Source organism: Nerophis ophidion, linkage group LG01 (assembly GCF_033978795.1).
Source record: "Nerophis ophidion isolate RoL-2023_Sa linkage group LG01, RoL_Noph_v1.0, whole genome shotgun sequence".
NCBI classification, from domain to species: domain Eukaryota; kingdom Metazoa; phylum Chordata; class Actinopteri; order Syngnathiformes; family Syngnathidae; genus Nerophis; species Nerophis ophidion.
Window position 1 is genome coordinate 21,051,751 of NC_084611.1, and position 13,426 is coordinate 21,065,176.

At 39.9% G+C, this 13,426-nt stretch overlaps 1 protein-coding gene across 2 annotated transcripts in view; it reads left to right on the plus strand.

The window, feature by feature from the left end:
• Positions 1–13,426, plus strand: part of LOC133551372 (syntaxin-binding protein 1-like) — a 90,473-nt gene that overhangs the window by 54,148 nt on the left and 22,899 nt on the right. For both annotated transcript variants that reach the window (XM_061898020.1, XM_061898029.1), the window contains exons 11-14: positions 856–916; positions 4,684–4,749; positions 8,051–8,131; positions 11,308–11,446. In XM_061898020.1, coding sequence (XP_061754004.1) covers positions 856–916; positions 4,684–4,749; positions 8,051–8,131; positions 11,308–11,446 — 347 coding nt within the window. The remainder of the gene's footprint in view (positions 1–855; positions 917–4,683; positions 4,750–8,050; positions 8,132–11,307; positions 11,447–13,426) is intronic.

Genomic DNA, 13,426 nt, shown 5'->3' on the forward strand with positions numbered 1-13,426 from the left:
TAAACTGCACGCATCATGGTTAGCCACCTCAGTAGAACACATGTCCAACTCTGAAACACTCAAAGCAGAAAAAACGTGTTCTAATTTAACAGACTCCTTACCCAGACCAGTAGTCTCGCATCTTTCATCTAAATCCGTCTTCAGGATGGAGGGAAGTGGTATACTGTGGATGTAGCCGCCGATGTATTCCCATGCTAGTTAGCAAGTCTAGCACGCAAGCGTCTATCAGTCCAAAACGGCCCGATATGTCCACATCCAGAAGTGTCTGGCGGTCGTACGTGATCACGGAGTGACCACGATGCGAGCCAGCCATAAAGTTTGTGGAATTGTCCGGTATTTCTGCCAAATGTTCCATCTTTAGCAGCAGCTCCGCAATGTTGCAGCCCGTACGGGCGCCGCCATCTTGGAAATTTAAATGTTTACCAAACAATCTGTCACTCCTAATTGCCAAATCCGATGAAATCTTATACGTCTTGTCTCTTACGTGAATGAGCTAAATTATATTATTTGATATTTTACGGTAATGTGTTAATAATTTCGCACATAAGTCGCTCCTGACTATAAGTCGCACCTATGAAAAAAACTGCGACTCATAGTCCGAAAAATACGGTAATTGGTTTGAAAATTATTTGTTGACTTCAAATAGTGTGCCCTGTTCTATCTATTCCAACATGCTAAGTCAGGACATGCTTGTTTGACTGTGAGCTTTTTTTTTAATGCATAATATGTGCCTCAGCTCAATGAAGGTTGGAAAACACCGAGTTTGATTGCACAAAATATACTCTTTAAATATTTCAAGTAACTTTGTCACTTGATTTATGTTTTTTTGTGTTGTGTTTTGTGTTGTTTCCCCAGGGCTGTAACTCGTTCTCTAAAAGAATTTTCTGCCAGCAAAAAAATGAACACTGGAGAAAAGGTAGCTAACTACTACTGTAATGCATTTTATTTGTTTCAAAACATTTTACCTTGGTACATGTTTTGGATTGAATAATTTGATGTATAACTCTAATGTTTACATGGGAAAACAGTTCAATGTCCTTTTAAAAAATGTATGCAATGTCCCATACTGGGGAACTATAAAAAGTGGTCAGTATTAAAAAAAACAACTCAGAAAATAGTTGGCAAACTAAGCAATGTCTTAATTGCAAGACAAGCTGGAATCAAATGATTTAGGATAGCAGCCCAGATAGCAAAATATAACTGGACCGGATATGGGCCGGATGAACAAAAAAATCTGGTTGTGGATTCGTTTTACCCATATGGGCCCGTGTCTTTTTGCACCTTAGCATTGATCTAGAGCAGGGGTCACCAACGCGGTGCACGCGGGCAGCAGGTAGCCCGTAAGGACCAGATGAGTCGCCCGCTGGCCTGTTCTAAAAATAGCTCAAATAGCAGCACTTACCAGTGAGCCGCCTCTATTCTTTAAATTGCATTTATTTACTAGCAAGCTGGTCTTGCTTTGCTCGACATTTTTAATTCTAAGAGAGACAAAACTCAAATAGAATTTGAAAATCCAAGAAAATATTTGAAAGACTTGGTCTTCACTTGTTTAAATAAATTCATTTTTTTTTTACTTTGCTTCTTATAACTTTCAGAAAGACAATTTTAGAGAAAAAATACAACCTTAAAAATGATATTAGGATTTTTAAACACATACACCTTTTTACCTTTTAAATTCCCTCCTCTTCTTTTCTGACAATTTAAATCAATGTTAAAGTATATTTTTTTTAATTGTAAAGAATAATAAATACATTTTGATTTAATTCTTCATTTTAGCTTCTGTTTTTTCGACGAATATTATTTGTGAAATATTTCTTCAAACTTATTATGATTAAACTTCAAAAAAAATATTCTGGCAAATCTAGAAAATCCGTAGAATAAAATTTAAATCTTATTTCAAAGTCTTTTGAATTTCTTTTAAAATTTTTGTTCTGGAAAATCTAGAAGAAATAATGATTTGTCTTTGTTAGAAATATGGCTTGGTCCTATTTGTTATATATTCTAACAAAGTGCAGATTGGATTTTAACCTATTTAAAACATGTCATCAAATTCCTAAAATTAATCTTAATCAGGAAAAATTATTAATGATGTTCCATAAATTATTTTTTTTTTTTTTTCAAAAATATTCGAATTAGCTAGTTTTTTTCTTATTTTTTTCAGTTGAATTTTGAATTTTAGGAGTCGAAATTGAAGATAAACTATGTTTAAAAATTTAATTTTAATTTTTTTCCTGTTTTCTCCACTTTCATACCGTTCAATTAAGTGTTTTTTTTCATCATTTATTCTCTACAAAAAACCTTCCGTAAAAGGAAAAAAAAATGTACGACGGACTGACAGACAGAAATACCCATTTTTTATTTATATACAGCATATAGATTTATGTATTAAAGGTAAATTGAGCAAATTGGCTATTTCTGGCAATTTATTAAAGTGTGTATCAAACTGGTAGCCCTTCGCATTAATCAGTACCCAAGAAGTAGCTCTAGGTTCCAAAAAGGTTGGTGACCCCTGGTCTATAAAGTGAGGAAGTAAACATGCAAAAACCGGTACTGCCGTCCATGATGTTGACTGGCTTCCCGTCCTCTGCAGTGACGTCACACACTGACTGGTAGACTTAGAATCATGACGCGGCTGGTCTGCGAAGGCCGCCCCTAAACAGGCCCTAAACAATCATTTGGACTGTCAATCTGAGAGCCCCAACCACAACTGGTCCACATTTGCTGAACGCCCGTGACTTCTATACGGATTTGAAAGCGGATCTGGCACAGTCTGAATTCGAAAGGTGTTGATGATCTTTTGCCAAATATTTTCTGATTTCAGTTTTTTAAATTTGAGTCACTTGGGATGGATTAAGGTTCTATTTGTAGCATACGTCATACTTTATTTTATATGAACTGGATATTGAGATTTCAGCTCATGCCCCCTCTATTCCAATATTTGATTGGTTCAAGCGATGTTAGGTAAAGTGTATTTAATTCACATAGTGCCAACTCCAAACCCAATTTCCCCGGTACGTCACAAAGTACTGTACACATGGGCCAGACCTATAAACACACTCCGGCTGAACCCCCACAGGAGCAACCGTTTGACGACGGAGGCTCGGAAGAACTCCTTCTGAAAAAAAAAAACTTTAAACAGAACTCAGACTCAATGTGGGGTGGTTTTTTGCCTCGACTTGGTGGGTCCAGATCAGTGGTTCTTAACCTTGTAGGAGGTACCGAACCCCACCGGTTTCACATGCGCATTAGCCGAACCCTTCTTTGGTGAAAAATAAAACGTTTTTTCTTCTCAAATTCAAGACAAAGTCATATGTTTTTTTTACTGTTGCACAAAATGAACCGAGCATGAACATCATCTTGTTCAAAGAACAAAACCAACACAGTGCATGAACGCACTACAAATTACACACCTGCGAATCAGATGGAAAATTAGAGGGAACATTGTTTGGGGGTATTCACAATACGGCAATAGGGAGAAGTTTTTATTTACACAATGAGTCAGAACTGTCTTGACCTTCACGGCTGAAGCTCCGCCGAACCCCTAGGGTTCGATTCGAACCCAGGTTAAGAACCACTGGTCCGGATAGAGTACAACGATAGAGGGAAAATAGCAAGAGAAGGATGCCTTATGGGGGGAATGAGAAAAGTATGCTGTATAACTACTAGCAGTAAACAGTACTAGACTGATGAATAATAAAGATAGTGGTCTGTTTTAAAATATAATTCTGACTATAATAACTTAAATTAATATTACTGTTTTTTTTTACTTTTTCAATCAATATACAACAAACGAAAGACACTTTGTATATCCTGTCAAACTTGGATTTGGATTAAGGTTGTTTCTTCGATGCAGAGAATGCTTGGAACGAGTCAGGCGTGGACTTGAGTACATGTTTAATTTATTTAATAAACAAACAAACTACAAAAAGGCAAAGCAAGGACGCGCTCGATGGTGGATAATAGACTAATCAAAACAAAACTAGCACAATGGCATGATTAAAGACAAGAAAACAAAACTTGCACTGTGGCATAAATACAAAGTTTACTTGGACCGAAACAAGGGGCATGGATAGCAAGGTGTTGGAGGACATGAAAGAGGTGCAGCTTGGGCAGGTGTGTGTGAACACTTGGCAACTACCGGTTTAATTAATACGAATGATAATTACAAGCAGATGTGAAAACTGAGGACAGGGGCGTGACATGACAGGTGAAAAACTAATGAGTTCTCATGGAGACGAAAACAAACCAAGAAGTGCCAAGACAGAACTAAATGTCCGAAAAACTTAACATGACCTGACCAAACATGGCAAAAACCAAAACATAATCTTACAGGCGTGACATATCCACAATTGTGTTCCTATTTGCATAAAAGGTCATGAGTACTATATACGGTGTGTTATTAATCCAATTAATTTATGACACACAGTTTACACAAAAATATATTGACACAAATTATTATTGATTTTTTTTTTTTTTTTTTTTTTGCTGGAATAGTGTGTAATGCATAAAGTTCATAAACGCTATTGGATGAGTTTGGTGTGGAAACAAACTACTTTGCGATGAACTAGAACCAATTTGGTGAACCACTATGCCCTCCTCCAGGACAAATATCAAAGAGCCACTTGAAGTGGAGTTAGAGCATTTTTTTTAAATTATTCATTCTCTCATCACTGTTTTTTCTAGACCACAATGAAGGAATTGTCGCAGATGCTGAAAAAAATGCCTCAGTATCAAAAAGAACTAAGCAAGGTAAGTAGAAATATACTATACTTTAGGTAAAAAATTATACATACATACTATCATTTTTCACACAGATATTCTCAAGTAGGGCTTCACGGTGGTAGAGGGGTTAGTGCGTCTGCCTCACATTACAAAGTCCCTGCAGTCCTGGGTTCAAATCCAGGCTCGGGAGCTTTCTGTGTGGAGTTTGCATGTTCTCCCCGTGAATGCGTGGGTTCCCTCCGGGTACTCCGGCTTCCTCCCACTTCCAAAGACATGCACCTGGGGATAGGTTGATTGGCAACACTAAATTGGCCGTAGTGTGTGAATGTGAGTGTGAATGATGTCTGTCTATCTGTGTTGGCCCTGCGATGAGGTGGCGACTTGTCCAGGGTGTACCCCGCCTTCCGCCCGATTGTAGCTGAGATAGGCGCCAGCGCCCCCCGCGACTCCAGAATGGGAATAAGCGGTAGAAAATGGATGGATGGATATTCTCAAGTAGTAAAAATATTGTGTACAGTATTGTTGTAAAGTTGTTGTCGTCCCCCGCCCACAAGCACTGGATATTTTGTGCATGCACCAATTAAATCTTGATACTCTGAATTTATTTAGGCTTTGGTATTGCTAGCTAATTTCAATAACGCTTGTCGTTACCAATGGTCTGTGTCAGCTGTTTTTGTAGTTTGATAAACAATTACAAAATCCTCTTAACTCTCTGAAAAGGCTGCCGTGTGGCAGAACTGCAAGGGTCACAGTCACATGACACCATCCACCGCATTAGAAATCTGTTGACCAGCGTTTTCAGTGTGGCATTACATTCCACTGAAGAAAATCGGCAGATTCTACAGGGGTGAATTTAAACTTCTTGTCCACTAGGAGTATCAATCAATCAATCAATCAATCAATCAATCAATGTTTATTTATATATCCCTAAATCACAAATGTCTCAAAGGACTGTACAAACCACTACGACTACGACATCCTCGGAAGAACCCACATAAGGGCAAGGAAAACTCACACCCAGTGGGACGCCAGTGACAATGATGACTATGAGAAAACCTTGGAGAGGACCTCTAGGGGACCGAAAGCAATGGATGTCGAGCGGGTCCAACATGATAGTGTGAAAGTTCAATCCATAGTGGCTCCAACACAGCCGCGAGAGTTCAGTTCAAAGCGGATCCAAGACAGCAGCGAGAGTCCCGTCCACAGCAAACCATCCCAAGCGGAGGCGGATCAGCAGCGTAGAGATGTCCCCAACCGATACACAGGCGAGCGGTCCATCCTGGGTCCCGACGAGCGGTCCATCCTGGGTCTCGACTCTGGACAGCCAGTACTTCATCCATGGTCATCGGACCGGACCCCCTCCACAAGGGAGGGGTGGACAGAGGAGAAAAAGAAAAGAAGCGGCAGATCAACTGGTCTAAAAAGGAGGTCTATTTAAAGGCTAGAGTATACAAATGAGTTTTAAGGTAAGACTTAAATGCTTCTACTGAGGTAGCATCTCGAACTGTTACCGGGAGGGCATTCCAGAGTACTGGAGCCCGAACGGAAAACGCTCTATAGCCCGCAGACTTTTTTGGGGCTTTAGGAATCACTAATAAGCCGGAGTCTTTTGAATGCAGATTTCTTGCCAGGACATATGGTACAATACAATCGGCAAGATAGGATGGAACTAAACCGTGTAGTAGTGCTTGTTGTACTCCAGAAACTCATTCTGAGAGACATACGCTTTTCTTGTGACTTTGTTAGTATAGGTCAGGGGTCTCAAACACGGAGGCCAATCGCGGCCCGCGAGACGTTATTTTGCGGCCCGCGCCTTGATGTAGAAATTTAATGTTTGTTGCGGCCCGCGAGTTTTACACGAATGGCGCTTTACAGCATCATACTTTTATACCCTCGATTTTTCCGGGAGTCTCCCAATATCAGTGGCCCTCCTGGGATAATCACCCTCCGGAATTTCACCTTAACAGCAGTAGTAAGAGAGCACCGTGAAGGCACTGCCTTAAAAGTCCTCTTCAACTTGTACAAACAGCGTGCCAGCCCAGCCACATGTTGTAGTCAGTTTTTGAGCGACTGCAAGACATTATTGATCAACAGCCACACAGGTCACACTGAGGGTGGCTGTATAAACAACTTTAACACTGTTACAAATATGTGCCACACTGTGAACCCACACTAAACAAGAATGACAAACACATTTTAGGAGAACATCCGCATCGTAACACAACTTAAACACAACAGAACAAATACCCAGAATCCCATGCAGCCCTTACTATTCCGGGCTACAATATACACCCCACGTCGTCCCCCCAACTATCAACCCACAACAACCCTAATGTAGCCCGGAAGAATTAGGGCTGCATGGGATTCTGGGTATTTGTTATGTTGTGTTTTGGATGTTCTCCCAAAATGTGTTTGTCAATCTTGTTTGGTGTGGGTTCACAGTGTGGCAAATATTTGTAACAGTGATAAAGTTGTTTGTACGGCCACCCTCAGTGTGACCTGTGTGGCTGTTGAATAATTATGTCTTGCAGTCACTTCCGTGGGTTTTCAGAAGCCTCATACAATATGTGACTGGGTCTGCACACTGTTTGTATGGTGGAAAAGTGGACGAGACGCTAGTTAATACGGGACGCTAAAGACCGTGGCATCACGACACACGTCCTTACTATTGTTGTCAGGGTGAAAACCGGGAGAATGATTGCCCCGGGATATTGACGGGAGAGGCACTGATATTCGGGTGTTTCCCAGAAAAATCGTGAGAGTCGGCAAGTATTTTGCTAGGACGGGAAAGCCATTCAAAGAAGGTGAATTCCTTAAAAAGTGCATGTTGGATTTTTTTAAGGAATCTTTTCTTGCGACCCAGCCTCACCCAGTTTCTGCATCCAGTGGCCCCAAGGTAAATTGAGTTTGAGACCCCTGGTATAGGTCATCCCGTGCTGGAAATAGTCCCGTAAAACTGGTCAGGAAGGATTAAATTGAATGAAACTATAATTCTATGAATCCCGGAGGACCTGAAGAGTGTTAAATCACTGTCTTTGGGGGAAGATACTGTATAGGCTGATTTCTTCATGATACTGGGATAGGCTCCAGCAGACTCTGCGAATCCCAGAGGGACAAGCGGTAGAAAATGGATGGATGGACTAGAAAACATAACCTATCCAGGGGCTCTTGAGTACATTTGTTCAGATACTGTAGCTACTCAACCTGAGCATGCACAAGACAAAAATATCCAGTTGTTAAAGTACAGCTTTGAGCAATTCTCAAGGATTTGTAAATCCATGCATGTTTGTGAATGCCTTCACTAAAATAATCTATTTAATCTTTTTAGTATTCCACCCATCTGCACCTGGCTGAGGATTGTATGAACCGCTACCAGGGGACTGTTGACAAGCTCTGTCGTGTAGAACAGGTAAATAAGGCTTCCCCTCTCTACATTATGAAATCATATATTGTTACTAACTGCAGAGCTGCACTGTGCTATGACCATCTTAACTCAGAATTAACAGCAGAGGATTATCATCATTATTATATTGGACATAAAAATGTGTGGCTCAGATGTCTGGCGCCCTCTTTGGTTTGTTGTGAATAAAATTGCTAAGTTGCTTATTTGTCCTGCTTCGTCTTATTCTGCGGCAGAACAAAACTGGCAGATCTAAAAATGCTCTGCATGGAATTCTAACTCAAAGTCTCTGTATGCCAGAAACCCTCAATTTTACAAACACACTAAAATATTTTAGCAAGTAAAACCGGTCGCACCATTACGCAATTAGTAGAAGTAAAGTGTATAACCCCACCTCATACCATACCCCCTCCATGCGGGATTTGACCTAAAAAGGTCAATGCAAAGTGACTTGAGAATCAGCATTTTGCAGAGACAAAGTTTGAAGAGTTGGAGTCATGTTGCACTGCTTTTAGATTAGATAGTACTTTATTTATACAGTCAGGAGAGTTCCTTCAGGAAAATTTAAATTTTCAGCACAATCCCATTCAAGATCAGACAAACATTACAGGGAGACAGAACAGGATCGCTGACGGGTCTGCCGGCTTCCAGCGCTCCTTACAAAAAAGATGAGATACAGATAAAAAAAAGAAGATTAAAATAAAATTTAAAAAAAATCGGTCTTAGCCTGGAGGGGGGGTGCAGACTGAGGCCAAGGGAAAAAACCAACTCATAGCCGTAGAACACATCCCTCTCACATGTGTGTAAGAGGGAAACATCAAACATCAAAGAATGTTATGCTCTGCACAAAACTTGTGGTCAAAATGTGAACAAATATCAAAGTACACAATTTCATTTTTAGCTTGCATGTTTGAAGATGTTTATTTAATTGATACAATGGATGACAATTTTAGATGAAAATAAATGGAGTGACACCTAGGTTTTGCTCCATTTATTGTGTTCAAAAATGGTCATCAAATGCATCAAAGGTGGCTGCAAAGACTCATCTGTCCTTAGAGTCAAAACATGGATGAAATTATACCACACATTAATTGCTGTAATTCCATAGTTATTTTACGAAATATTTACATTTTGCTGACATAAACACCATGGAAATATTAGGAATATTAATATTATTATGAGGAACAAAGTTAATGTTATAGTTATAAATTACATTAAAACAAACAAAACTAACAGGATTAACTTAATCCGTATTGCTAATGTTAAATCCGTCCGTCTAATGTCAAATAGCAACGCTAACCACATTTTTTAAAGTAAATAATGACGTAGCGCTTAATGCAATAATTTTAAAAAATCACATGCTTTTCTTTATAGATACAGCTTTATTCGTGTCCATGGCATGTAGGACCAAAATTCATTTCTAACATATAAACTTACTTCACCATGTGTTGCCTGCGATGTCTCCAAAGAGTACATAAGTACAAAGCTTGCGGTGAGCACATTTTTACATCAGATTGAGTTTTTATAGTGTATACTTGCTCAATCCGTCAAAGACCAAGGAGCTGGTCATTGACTTAGGGAGGTCGAGTCCACGGTCACAACCTATTGTGATCGAGGGAGTCGAGGTACTGACCGTGGACTCATTCAAGTACCTCTGGGTTTGGGTGGACAATAAGCTGGACTGGACTGTTAACACGGCCCACCAGTACAAGAAAGGACAGAGCAGGCTGTACTTCCTCAGGAGACTGCAGTCCTTCAACATTTGTACAAAACTCCTGTGGATGTACTACCAGTCTGTGGTTGCCAGTGTTCTGTTCTACATGGTAGTGTGCTGGGGGGGCAGTACATCTAAGAAGGACAGCTCCAGACTTGAGAAACTGATCAGGCGGGCCGGTTCTACAATCGGAATGAAACTGGACTCACTGGTGACGGTGGCAGAGAAGAGGACTGTTGACAAACTAGTGAGCATCCTGGATGATGCCAGTCACCCTCTGCATAGCGTTATCAGTAGCCAGAGGAGCCTGTTCAGTGCTAGACTGCTTCATCCCAAGTGCAGGACTAATAGACTCAAAAACTCCTTTTGTCCCACATGCCATTAGACTGTACAACTCCTCTCTGGGGTCGGGGCGGGGGGTACTAGGATGACAGGGGATGCAAAACAATAACAGTGCAATACGTTTTCATAACATGGTCACTACTGCCTACTTTGTCTTGTTATATTCTTATTTTACGGTTATATTTTTATTCCCATTGTTGCTTTTAATTTTTTATTCTTATTGTAATATATTTCTATTTTGTTTCCATTTAAACCTCCATATTTTTTTTAATTTTTTAAAATTGATTTCAACTCTGTACAATGCTGCTGGAATTTTAATTTTCCTGAAGGAACTCTCCTGAAGGAATCAATAAAGTACTATCCATCTATCTATCTATCTATCTATCTATCTATCTATCTATCTATCTATCTATCTATCTATCTATCTATCTATCTATCTATCTTTGTGTGGAAAACACCATATGCAACTTTTTCGCCCTGTTGTGACTATACGCAAGCATACTTTGCTCTTTTGTAGTTATTGTGTTTTTCATGTTTCTTGCATTGAACCAAGAGAGCACAGTCTACAAATTATAAGTCCTTGTGTATTAAACATACTTGATCAATAAATCTGATTCTGATATTTAGATGGCAAAGATTGTCACCAAATTGGATGATATCTTTGGATTTTTTTATTTTGTATTCACATGGTCTAATACGTTTTATTACAGGTTACTCCTTGCGAGGATAACTAAATAATTCACTATTCTAAAATTGCTGTTATCAAATACTTCTTAGCTCTATTTCTTTACTTTTATTAGAATGAGAACCATTTGTCCACCATTAATTTATTCATTCATTCAGCAGAGCATTAGCATATATTTCTTGCATTTGACTTGAAGCTTTGCGGATAGTATTTTTTGCCTGACTTTAGTGCAGGTAGCATGGGGTTCAGCCCACACTCAAAGGCGGTGTGATTGTGAGGGTGAATAGCTGTCTTACTCTATATGTTCCCTTTCATTGACTCTTAACCGGTCCTGGGTGGAGTCTATTCATCCAAAGACAGCTGGTATAGGCTCCGTCTCCCTGAACAGGTTGGAATTAGATATGTATGGACAGCCTGACATTTTATTTTCTTCCTTTCTGAAAGGACCTGGCAATGGCCACAGACGCAGAGGGAGAGAAGATTAAGGATCCTATGAGGCTTATTGTCCCTATCTTACTGGATGCCAACGTCAGTATCTCTGATAAGATACGCATAATACTGCTCTACATCTTCCTCAAGAATGGTATGTTATCCCTATTTGTTTTTGTAAGCGTTTGCTTTTCATATTAGTATTATTGTCATTTTATAATCACTGTCACCCAGGAGCTCTATGCACGATTTCAGCTAATTGGTGAACAATTCTAAAAACAATGGACAAATCCAAAATTACAAATGGGGGAATAGTTAATTATCTCAAGGAAGTTGGGACCACACACCCCAAAAAAAACATATATAAAATAAATAAATAATACAAACTTATATTCTCCACTGTATCGAAAGCTCCTTTTCCTCAAAATTCTACAGAATACTCTATTATGCTATTGTAAAAAGTTTTTCTTATTTCTATTTTCCTAATTTATGAATTATAATAATAAAAAATCAAATGTACTTAAGTATTCAGAGCCTTTGTCCAATACCTTGGTAATGCATCTTAGGCCTCAAGTCTTTTTGACTACGACGCCACAAGCTTGGCACACTACAGATGCGCGGATAGGCAATTATATCATCCGCAACCACATCACCAAAGTCGTCATCCACCCGCCGTCCACCCGAACCAACATTTTATCAGAACCGCAACCGCCCGCCCGCTGAAATACATCAGAGGTCGGCCACCTTTACCACTCACAGAGCTATTTAAAACCATTTCACAGAGTAATGAAGACAATTGGAGCCGCTAACGTTCTCGCGAATATCCAATTGCCGTTCATCCTTATGACAAGAATATGGGCGTGCTGTGAAGCCATTGCCTTTGACACCTTCAACATGTACAAACCGATTGTTAGTCCGGCAACATGTTGTGTGCAGCTTCCGCAATTACACGTACAAGATTAAAAGGCATACTGGGTGATAGAGAGTACACTGATGGTTGTGATATAAACAACTTTAACACTTGCTAATATGCGCCACGCTGTGAAGTCATACCAAACAAGATTGACATACACATTTCGGGAGAACATCCTCACAGTAACACAACATAAACGCAACACAACAAATACCCAGAATCTTTTGTATCCGTGCAAACCCGTGGTGTATAAAATAGTCAGGAGGTGTCATGGATACAAAGGATTCTGGGTATTTGTTGTGTTGCGTTTATGTTGTGTTACTGGGAGGATGTTCTCCCGAAATGTGTTTGTCAATCTTGTTTGGTGTGGCTTTACAGCGTGGCACATATTACTAAGAGTGTTAAAATTGTTTATATCACAACCATTAGTGTACTCTGTGTCACCCAGTGTGCCTTGCTGTCGTGTGCGTGTTGCTGCGGAAGCCACACACACAACATGTTACTGGACTGACAAGCAGATCGTCCATGCTGTAGAAGGCGACAAAGTCAATGGCTTCATAGCACACCCTAATACTTATTATCTGGGTGACTGCCGGTAGTCATTCTAGAGAATATTAGCGTCTCCTATTGTCTTCTTCGCTTTGTGACACGGGTCTTAATTGACTCTTTGAAAGGCAAAGGATACCGATCCCAGAACCATGTATATCAAATATTTCCGGATGGTTCAACCGCCACCCGCCGGAATCTAATTAAAATCTATTTTTTCGTCATGTCACCCGCCCGACCCGCGGTTTATCCGCGGATGAGACCGCAAACCGCGCATCTCTATGGCACACCTATCTTTGAACAGTTTTGCCTATTCCTCTTTGCAGCAGCTCTCAAGCTCTATCAAGTTGTATAAGTAGCGTTGGTTTTCATCCAGGATGTCTCTGAACAATTATTGCATTTATATTTACCTCTATCCTGACTAGTCTCCCATTTACTGTCACTGAAAAACATCCCCACACCTTGATGCTGCCATGCTTGGTATTTATTGGCTTGGTGATGAACGGTGCCTGGTTTTTTCCAAACCTGATGCCTGGCATTCATGCTAAAGAGTTTGAACATTGTCTCATCAAACCAAAGGATTATGTTTCTCATGGTCTGTCTTTCAGGTGCATTTTTTTGCAAACTTTTTATTGAAAAATGGCTTTTATCTGACCCATACTTGCCAACCCTCCC